Below are 10444 nucleotides of genomic sequence, written 5' to 3'. Positions count from 1 at the left end.
AACCAACACTAATGAAGTAATATGCTGCTTTCCCATTTTTATACATGATAAAGGTGGTCAGAACAATACAATGCAGTTTAATAAATATATTTCTGAAACGTTCATGTGGATGTTTTGTATTTTGCTGCCTGTTTTGCTAGATAACGGATGGATGGGTAGATTTATGGATGGATGGATGGATGGATGGATGGATGGATGGGGGATGGAGGGATGGATGGATGGATGGATAGATGGATGGATTGGATGGATGGGTGGGTGGGTGGATGGGGGATGGATGGATGGATAGATGGATGGATTGGATGGATGGGTGGGTGGGTGGATGGATGGATGGATGGATGGGTGAGTGGATGGATGGATGGATGGATGGATGGGTGAGTATGTGGATGGATTGATTTGTGGATGGATGGGTGGATGGATTGATTTGTGGATGGATGGGTGGGTGGATGGATTGATTTGTGGATGGATGGGTGGGTGAATGGATTGATTTGTGGATGGATGGGTGGGTGGATGGATGAGTGAATGGATGGATGGATGGATGGGTGGGGTGGATGGATTAGTGGGTGGATAAATGGATTAGTGGATGGATGGATGGATTTTTTTAATGCTGGAACAAGATTTTTGATGAACAGTTAAGGCAGTAAAAGCTCTTCTCTTGGAGCTTTGTGCATAAAGATAATACCCAACAATATGACCGATTTAAGTCCAGTTTTAGCAAGGTGAATATAACGGTGTCTGAAAGTTACCTCGTAGCCAGATGTTTGCACCCAATAGAATAGCTGACCTCGGACCAACGTCAGTCTGCTTCCTGGGAAGGAAACATTCATGTGAAGCTACAAATATTAATTATAGTTCATATCGATTCCACAATAAAAACATAATACTTTTCTCAAACATGGGAAGTTCAACCAGCACTTTGTTTGCCACCATAAATGTTCAAAAAAAATATCAGTTCCAATATCAGTTATTGGATTATAAAAAAAATAAAAATAAAATTGTGGTTTTAAAATTATTTTTAGCTAAATGGCCAAAAAAAACAATATTTCCCCTCAACTATTTGCCGTATCATAAAAATATTGTCAGCTTGACTTGATGGAGCTGAACAACTCTTCTCTGTTACTAAGAGTATTTATTGTAAACAAAGTGAATTTGTAATGATGTTGAAAGTGACACATGGATCCAAAGTTAATATCCTTTACAGAATAATGGCTAATGTTTACATGGATCTTCCAGCCACATTACTGGTAGATCTGAAACAAACATAACTTGTTGTCCATTTGACATAAAAGGTAACATATGCATTATTTTTTTAAATGTTTTTAAATGTTTGTGCATTGTGTCATTTTCTGTATTTCTTTCTTTTTTTTTTCTTTTTTTTTTTGCACAAACCTTACAGGTCTGTAATCTAAACCTTGTTGCTGTACACTCATATTTTGACCACTAGGGGTCAGTATGGTGCATTACAGCCATTTCAGTTTCGTCTGTCCTTCAAAGCTCCTGAAATTTGGCTTGATGTCATTTTATTTTTAATTTAATTTATTTTTATTACATTTTTATTACTATTACCTTTTTACAATAACCAAAAAAAATGAATCAAAATGTGGAGCCGGATCTGTAATTCTACTCCTGCGTTACAAAGGGCAAAAAAATATCAACAAAGCCCAAAGGCAGGAAGTGACGCAAAAGCACTTCCTTTCAGTGTCCATGTTGAAGCCGTAAACACATGGGCGAATAACAGAATAATAATTTACTCAAAATGCGCATTGAAAAGTGCTACTTTTGCTCCGGACCGATTTACCCCGGTCACGGGATGGTGTTTATTCGTAATGACTGCAAGGTAATCCTTTATTTACTAGATTTTATTGTGTAACAACGTGACGAGGAGCTTTAACACACGCACGAGCCACGTTAGCATTAGCTAAATAGTAAATACTGATGTTAAAACAAACTGCTGTGATCTGTTCAGTGTAGTAGGCGTTATAATGCGCTATAGGAAGTTAAATACCTGGCTCGTTATCTCATGTAATAGATTATTATTGTTATTATTGTCGCTAAGACGTGTTAGCTAACGTGTTAGCATCCAGCCTTGTGACGTCACCGCCTCCTCGTTAATATCTTAATATTTAAGGAAATATATGAGAGAGAACCGTTTTTTTTTTACATAAATATACACAAGAGACTTCGGATAATTAACTGATTTGTTAAAGAAATAAAACAGTAAATAGCATCGTTTAGGTCTCGCAGCTCACACCGCGTTTATTGGTCCAAATTTTAGTTGCTATGCAGATTTTTTTACATCATCCGACCAATCAGAAAAGACGCGTGTTTATTTCTAATTTACATATTCGGACTTATTACTAATTAGACACCAAGCTGATTAGAATGAAGTATTATCACCAAAGACTTGTGTGTATCACCAAAGAAATGTGTGTATGTATATATGTATATATATATATATATATATATATGTATGTATATATATGTATGTGTATATATAAAAAAGCATTGTGTGTGTGTGTATATATGTATATGTATATGTATGTATATATATATATATATATATATATATATATATATATATATATATATATATATATATATATATATATATATATATATGCGCGTGTGTATGTATATGTATGTATGTATATATATATATATATATATATATATATATATATATATATATCACACACACATATTTGCTTAGGGGTCATTGAGTTTTGTTTGATACTAAAGTCATAAAATGAACCTTATGGTCCTGTCCTAAGCCTCTGGTTCCACATAATACAATATGATTTCTATTCCTAATTAATCTATACATTATTTAATTTTTGACAGAAAGTGTCAGAGTTACAGCTAAGTCATCGTGTTGGTCTGTTAAATTATTCACACATCAGTATTTTTGACACACATTTTTTTCCATCTATCCTTTTGCCTCTTTACTTTAGTTGTACGATGCAAACGGTCCTAAAGACACGCTCCTCTTCTCGAGGAAGCACGAAGATTTACCGCCACACACGCGTCACTCCGGCCTTCATGTTTTCATTGGATTTTCTTTCTCTTGCAGGTTTTTAAATTTTGCAGATCAAAATGTCACAAGAACTTCAAGAAGAAGCGCAATCCAAGAAAGACCAGGTGGACCAAAGCGTTCAGAAAAGCCGCTGGCAAAGAACTGACAGTGGTACGTTGTTTTAGGCAGTGAATGATATTTAATATAGGTTTCACAATGCTCTGAAAAACATCGCTCACTCGTTACTTGCCCTGTATAAACCAGTCTAAACGAGTCTTATTGTGTTTGTGTTTTTACAGGATAATTCACTGGAGTTTGAAAAGCGCAGAAATATCCCTGTGAAATACCAGAGGCAGTTATGGAACAAGACGGGTAATTATTTATTCCACATCGCTGTCGAATTCTCAAATCTGATTGGTCAGAAAGGTGTTGGTTCGTTTTCTATAACAGCAGTTTTGACAGAAGCGCTGGTTAAACACATCACCGTTTCTATAGTTACAGCTTACACCGGGACTTATTTAAAAAGCTTGTTATTTGTTAGCTTGTTCTTTAACAAACGAAAATGCAAACAGACCTGTTAATGATTTCAGGGTGAAACGTGTTTTTAATGAAGGAGTCTTCGGGGTCGTTGCTTTGTAAAGCTGTAGCTGTATCTTTTCTGCCTTCAGCACAGAAGACGAGAGATTTATGATTTCTCGGTAACGAGAGAGACACACGTGCATGTTTGAAACTTATTTTGTAAGAGAAACTGAAGGAACAGTTGTTTTCAGCTGCTCAAATGGATAACAGGAATTAACACACGTTCCTTAACGTTCAATTGAACTAGAAACATATAGAATATTATATACTAGAAAGGACGTCACACCATAATTGTTAGATATTATAAAATATTATAATTATGTAACTGTTGTGGTATTAAAGGAATAAAGCACTTCAGTCCATGCTGTTATTTATATACAGTGCTATCACACCGTCCTGCTGTTTGTTATTATCCTAGAACCGCTCACCTCGTCTGCTTTATTCCTCACGTATTAAGTTAAATTGCTTGTGTTCTTAACAAAGACGCACTTTGGAGTAATTGCTGCTTTCTCTGATTACAGTGGAGGCCATGAAGAAGGTAGAGTCCATCAAACAGAAGCGACAGGCTCGCTTTATCATTAACAGGTGAGATTTTTCTGTCTGAACACATCTGGCTTTTAAACTCCTCCGTTGTATCGTGTCCCAAACGACGTACTGTACACTCCGGCCGTTCCCTACGCACCACGTTCTCTACCGCGTTGTGTACGAATTACACGGAGGATAGAATAGTAAATGCAACACGATGCCTCTGACATCATGTTCTATTTACTATTCTATCCTTCACACGTGAGAGGTGCTCGGTTTCATAGCGTGCAGAAATGTCAGGACACACTGCGTGCGTACAAGACTTTCGTTTGTAACACGTTTTTATTCCTTTTTTTTTTTTGTAAAGGCTGAAGAAGGGCAAAGAGCTGGAGAAAGCAGAAGATATCAACGAAGTCAAGAAAAATATCCATCTCATCAGAGCAGCACATGCAGGTGAGTGACGTGTGCTGTCAGTTTACACGTGTATTCAGTCAAACTGTGTGTCTGAAATACAGTCACGGATAAAGACATGACGAAAGAGGAGCTCCGTGTGCAGTAACCCGAGTCAACATCAGTGACATTTAACCCTTTATGAAGAGACAGAATGCACATGATTAAGGTGATAAAACTCATGAGACAATCTATAGGATTAATAGATGGGGGTAAAAAAGGTCGTATATTATTTAAAATTACTAGTTAATGTGTTTTACATTTGTTGATTTGAGGATCAGGGTCAAAGCCCCAGCACTGCCAAGCTGCCACTGTTGGGCCCTTGAGCAAGGCCCTTAACCCTCACTGCTCCAGTGGTGCTGTATCATGACCTCAGACCCCAACCTCCAAAGACGGAATATGTGGAGAAAGAATTTCACAGTGCTGTAATGTAGATGGGACAAAATAAAGGCTTCTGTTCTATAGACAGTATTCGAGCCTGTACAGATTAAACATGCCGGAACAACACGAACCTTTTTTAAAGTCCGATTCTGCTTCACCGAATAGTCTGATATTTGTTGGACTGTAAGCTGTGAATCTTTTCAATTTATATTATGCAGGATCCCAGAGTGATGTTTCACTCAGCTAACCATCGAATGAAATGTGCAAGTTTAACCTGTATGTTTTATTAAAGTGCCACAGCAACCTGCCCTAACGTGATCTTGTGTATTCAACTCCCTTATTCCTTATGTAGGACAAACCAAAAAGCTGGAGGAGAAGATGGTGCAGAAACTGGCAGAAGACGTGGAAATGGCTGATTAAATATTCCCCGGCACGAGCTTTGGTCGAAGAGGACGCTCAAAGAAAACATCTTTACATTTTGTAGGCTGTAAGACTTAAAAGTGACACTCTGAAGAGAGACGATTCCTCACCTGTACCTGTGCATCACTGCGCTTCAGCTCCCAGAGCCCCGTGGACGAGACGTTTATACGGGAATCTGGACAAGCTGAAAAACGTTTGTTCTTATTTTTGATAGATTTTAGTTTGCCCTTAACATTTATAGGTCTGCACAGTGAATGAAATTGAAACCGGTGTCATGCCGAATGCCATCAATTTACTGCTCCATTAACCATTTACTGTAGAATTGTCTCTGAAACTCACTTTCCTGCTTCTTGTTCTATTTAACACGGAGAAACATCTTCCTTTGGTCAAAAGGATGATGACGTTTAAACAGTATGAAGTTTGTAATAAAATTCCATCCCAACACGTTTGTTGTGTTTTTATCAAACCTTTAAACGTCAAAATCAGCATCAATGCTGACGTTCAGCGACGGAATAATGACAAATTTGGAGGTTTGTGCTCTTGACTTGTTAACAAGGAACCACCATCTTCTGGTTCTGCAAAAGTTATTTTTAAGAATACAATTTAAGCTACAGATTAGATCCAGTTTAAAGTATAAACGGAAACCTATTTGCCACTTAAAATGTCAAAGATTAGCGCTCGTTCGTTTTCGTTGTAGTCAGATTTTTTTTTGGCTCTGTTTCAAAGATTGAAGAGATTGTTGCCAGATTGTGGAAAACAGTTCTTGTGTTTTTATTTAAAACGTTGCATTATTTTGTTAACAAATAGCTAATGGTAAGTTATTTTCCCCCTATTTTCTTTAACTTAAATTTATAAATGTGCTACTCTACTATTTATTTATTGTTTTACAACTTCCATCTGTTGTATGGAAGTGTAAATAACAGTATTGCACAATTAAAGCTCTTATTATTACCTCTGACTAAAAACATAGGAGAGTGGGGTCCACTGTAATGTAGATTATAAATCCATTCATTTAAATAAATTCATTATTATTTAATAAAATTCATGTATCCCTCAATTCGGAACAAAAGGTCCATGTGGTGGTGCAGACCGGATCCAGCGTTTGATTGTGTCGTGACTTGGCTGTATATACTCTATATATTCATTCATTCATCTTCTACCGCTTATCCGAACTACCTCGGGTCACGGGGAGTCTGTGCCTATCTCAGGCGTCATCGGGCATCAAGGCAGGATACACCCTGGACGGAGTGCCAACCCATCGCAGGGCACACACACACACTCTCTCATTCACTCACGCACTCACACACTAGGGACAATTTTCCAGAGATGCCAATCAACCTACCATGCATGTCTTTGGACCGGGGGAGGAAACCGGAGTACCCGGAGGAAACCCCCGAGGCACGGGGAGAACATGCAAACTCCACACACACACAAGGCGGAGGCGGGAATCGAACCCCCAACCCTGGAGGTGTGAGGCGAACGTGCTAACCACTAAGCCACCGTGTCCCCCCACTGTATATATTATCTAATATTTAGACATATGTATATATATAAAATATATATAAATCTGGTAAGCGTCCATATAGTTGACAAACTATTTTGGTTTCACTTAAATACATGAACACGATTCAAATACTTTTAAAAACTTTAATTTTCAATGCTGTGATTAAGCTGCTGCTGCTTTCCATGCAGTGACACGACTGAGCATGTGCAGCATTAGTGTCACCAGTTGCTGACTAAAGCAATTCAGAGCGATACAACTGATCCTATTATAAAATGAACGACCCCAGTCTCCCCTGATGTATTTCAGCTATAAAATAAACTTGTGTTTATTTACAAGGCCTGGGTTTGGCCTCCAAACTCTATAGAGCTCCTGTAGAGCGCGCACGTCCTCAGTAGCATCGTGAGCTCCATAGGATTTTTGAAGGAAATGCTGGACCAGGAAGGGCTGAGAATATTTCTGGAGCAGAAACATGTCCCTACTGAGCACCAGTGTGTCCAGGTAACCGGACACTACGTCCTGAAACTCCTTCAGCAGATAGAACTCTCTCAGGATTCGCAGCAGGACAGGACAGTCAAAGCGTTTACAGTTGTGACCCACCAGAATTGGTCTGCTGAAGGTTTTAAGGAAGGAGATGAACCGTTTAAGAGCCTCTTCTAGTGGGAGCGTCGGCATCGGCTGTCCGTGTAGGAACAGCGTCTTTCCCTTTGTGGTCAGACCTGTAACCTTGGAAGCGCCGTCGTCTATAGGGCACCGAGGAAACACGTAGACATTAAAGATCGTCTCTCCACTGATGGCTGACAGCTGAACTATATCACATTCATTGATGTCTGGAAATAAACAAAAGATTGGAATTAATTTATTCAGTACATATTTACTCATAATCATTCATAGATGTTTTAGCTACAAGGTTTCACAAGTAAATCTACATATAAAGCAGCTGAAGGCTGATTTACCGCTTGGAAATATTCATTCATACATTCATTCATCTTCTACCGCTTATCCGAACTTCTCGGGTCACGGGGAGCCTGTGCCTATCTCAGGCGTCATCGGGCATCAAGGCAGGATACACCCTGGAAGGAGTGCCAACCCATCAGAGGGCACACACACACTCTCATTCACTCACGCACTCACACACTACGGACAATTTTCCAGAGATGCCAATCAACCTACCATGCATGTCTTTGGACCGGGGGAGGAAACCAGAGTACCCGGAGGAAACCCCCGAGGCACGGGGAGAACATGCAAACTCCACACACACAAGGCGGAGGCGGGAATCAAACCCCCAACCCTGGAGGTGTGAGGCAAATGTGCTAACCACTAAGCCACCGTGCCCGCTTATATTATGCAATATTTTGAATGAATTTAGGCCACAATTCAAACTGCTTTATCTACTGTGCGTAGATTTAGGGTAATTCACGAACATCTGTCCAACAATAACTTGTATGAAACATTTCAATCCGGTTTTCGTCCCCACCACAGCACTGAGACTGCTCTTGTCAGAATAACCAATGATCTACTGTTGACTCTGGGCTTTTAACTATACTTGTCCTTCTAGACTTGAGCGCTGCCTTTGATACTATCTCACATAACATACTTATTGACAGATTAGTTTCGATTGGTATTACTGGCACTGCTCTGTCTTGGTTTAGGTCATATCTATCTGGGCGCAGTCAGCGTATTCAATTAAAAGGTTTTAGTTCAAGAACATCTACAGTCATCACTGGTGTTCCCCAGGGTTCTGTTTTGGGCCCACTTCTTTTCATTATATATATGCTTCCTCTTGGTGATATCTTAAGGAAATATGGTACTAATTTTCACTGCTATGCGGATGACACCCAACTCTACCTGTCTGCCAAACCCACTGGTTCTTTTCCTCCGCCGTCTTTGTCAAGCTGTTTAGCTGAAATTAAAGACTGGCTCTCAGCGAACTTTCTGAAAGTAAATGGCAATAAAACTGAGGCTCTGCTTGTTGGCACTAGATCAGTTGTGTCTAAATCTAACTGTTTCTCTTTACATATTGACAATATAGCAATCTGTCCTTCCTCTCAGGTTAAAGGTTTGGGTGTCATCTTGGATAGCACGCTATCTTTTAAAGCTCAAATTAATAATATAACACGGATTGCATACTTCCATTTGCGCAACATTAATCGTCTCCGTCCGTTTCTTTCAAATAATAATACTGCAATTCTCATTCACGCACTAGTCACTTCAGGTATAGACTACTGCAATGCTCTTCTTACAGGCATTCCCTCCAAATTGCTGCATAAGCTTCAACTGGTTCAGAATTCTGCAGCTCGTGTTCTCTCTAGAACACCTTATACTGATCACATTTCTCCGGTTCTTCAGCAATTGCATTGGCTTCCAGTAAAATATAGAGTTCAGTTTAAAATCCTGCTACTCACTTATAAGGCACTTCATAATCTTGCACCACAATACCTTACTCAACTTCTCCAGGTTTACACTCCTTCACGTGCACTCAGATCTTCATCTTCAATTTCTCTTGTGGTACTATGGGTGCCAGATCTTTTAGTTATGTTGCCCCCCGCCTATGGAATTCTCTTCCCCTCGATGTTCGCAATAGCGAGTGCTTGCTGACTTTTAAAACGCGTCTTAAGACTTATCTTTTTATACAGGCTTTCTTATAACATGTTTTATTGAGACTTAAATGCACTTATATATATATATGCTGTTTGTTTATGTGTTTTGTCTTATGCAATGACCTGTATATTGCTTGTAAGGTGACCTTGGGTGTTCTGAAAGGCGCCATGAAATAAAATGCAGTATTATTATTATTATTACTAGGTATGACACATTCTTTCAAAAACTGTGATTGGTTGTTCAATAATACAATAGGAGTCTAAAATCTGCTCTATTATAAACCTTGACTTTGTCTCTATGTTAAGATATTTGAGGTTATATGGTGTAAGGATTACGATCGTGATCGATCGTATTTGAGATGTTCTAACGTCTGTATGTTATAAATGTAATAAATATAATGTAAATGTAAATGTAAACGTCTCCGACACAGAGCAGAAATGTCATAAAGACAAATATCGTTTCTGCCTCTGTGGCATTTCAGCTCTGTTTCAGAGATGTTCGAGTCTCACTAAATGACATCATGACAGAATATATATAAAGTCTGAGATGTGATCTCTAATATCAGGTCACAACAATAATCCCTACACGATCTAATCTGTATCATCTTATTAACTCACTATCAGTATTAAATATTGTACACAACACGTTTCTTCTCCTTCTTCACCTTTCAGTCATTTTCTCCTCTGATAAAGAAACTCTTCATCCTCTTAAAAGTCCTCCTCACTTCTCCTAACACTTTTTGACCTAATGATCTTTTTTAGGGTTAAGATGCTTTATGAAGGACTTTTATCTTTACTAGGATCTTCTCTTTAATTTGAAGGAGAAACGCCAACATTTTAAAGAAATTCGTCACCTGGAAAAAACCCTTCACACTAAGAATCTTCATGAATACGAGTCCTGATCTACTGTGATCTTGACCAGGGTGATCAATGACTGATCGTTTGATCCCTTTGTGATCAATTTGATCCGTATGTAAA

General features: G+C 38.7%; 2 protein-coding genes across 2 annotated transcripts in view; one reads left to right on the top strand and one right to left on the bottom strand.

Annotated features, from left to right (window-relative positions):
• Nucleotides 1–1677: 1677 nt before the first annotated feature.
• rsl24d1 (ribosomal L24 domain containing 1) lies at nt 1678–5809 on the top strand. Its single transcript, XM_060886482.1, has 6 exons — nt 1678–1834; nt 3068–3181; nt 3310–3382; nt 4111–4174; nt 4482–4567; nt 5298–5809. The coding sequence occupies exons 1-6, from the start codon at nt 1754–1756 to the stop codon at nt 5363–5365; spliced, it is 486 nt and encodes a 161-aa protein (XP_060742465.1). The 5' UTR covers nt 1678–1753; the 3' UTR covers nt 5366–5809.
• Nucleotides 5810–6998: 1189 nt separating this feature from the next.
• Nucleotides 6999–10444, bottom strand: part of plex9.1 (PML-like exon 9.1) — a 4674-nt gene continuing 1228 nt past the window's right edge. Inside the window, exon 3 of the mRNA XM_060886481.1 lies at nt 6999–7696. Coding sequence (XP_060742464.1) covers nt 7176–7696 — 521 coding nt within the window. The 3' untranslated portion in view covers nt 6999–7175. The remainder of the gene's footprint in view (nt 7697–10444) is intronic.

This window comes from Tachysurus vachellii, chromosome 14, assembly GCF_030014155.1.
Source record: "Tachysurus vachellii isolate PV-2020 chromosome 14, HZAU_Pvac_v1, whole genome shotgun sequence".
Lineage (NCBI taxonomy): Eukaryota > Metazoa > Chordata > Actinopteri > Siluriformes > Bagridae > Tachysurus > Tachysurus vachellii.
The sequence above is the reverse complement of the archived record's forward strand: the minus strand, read 5'-3'. Positions and strand labels throughout refer to the sequence as shown.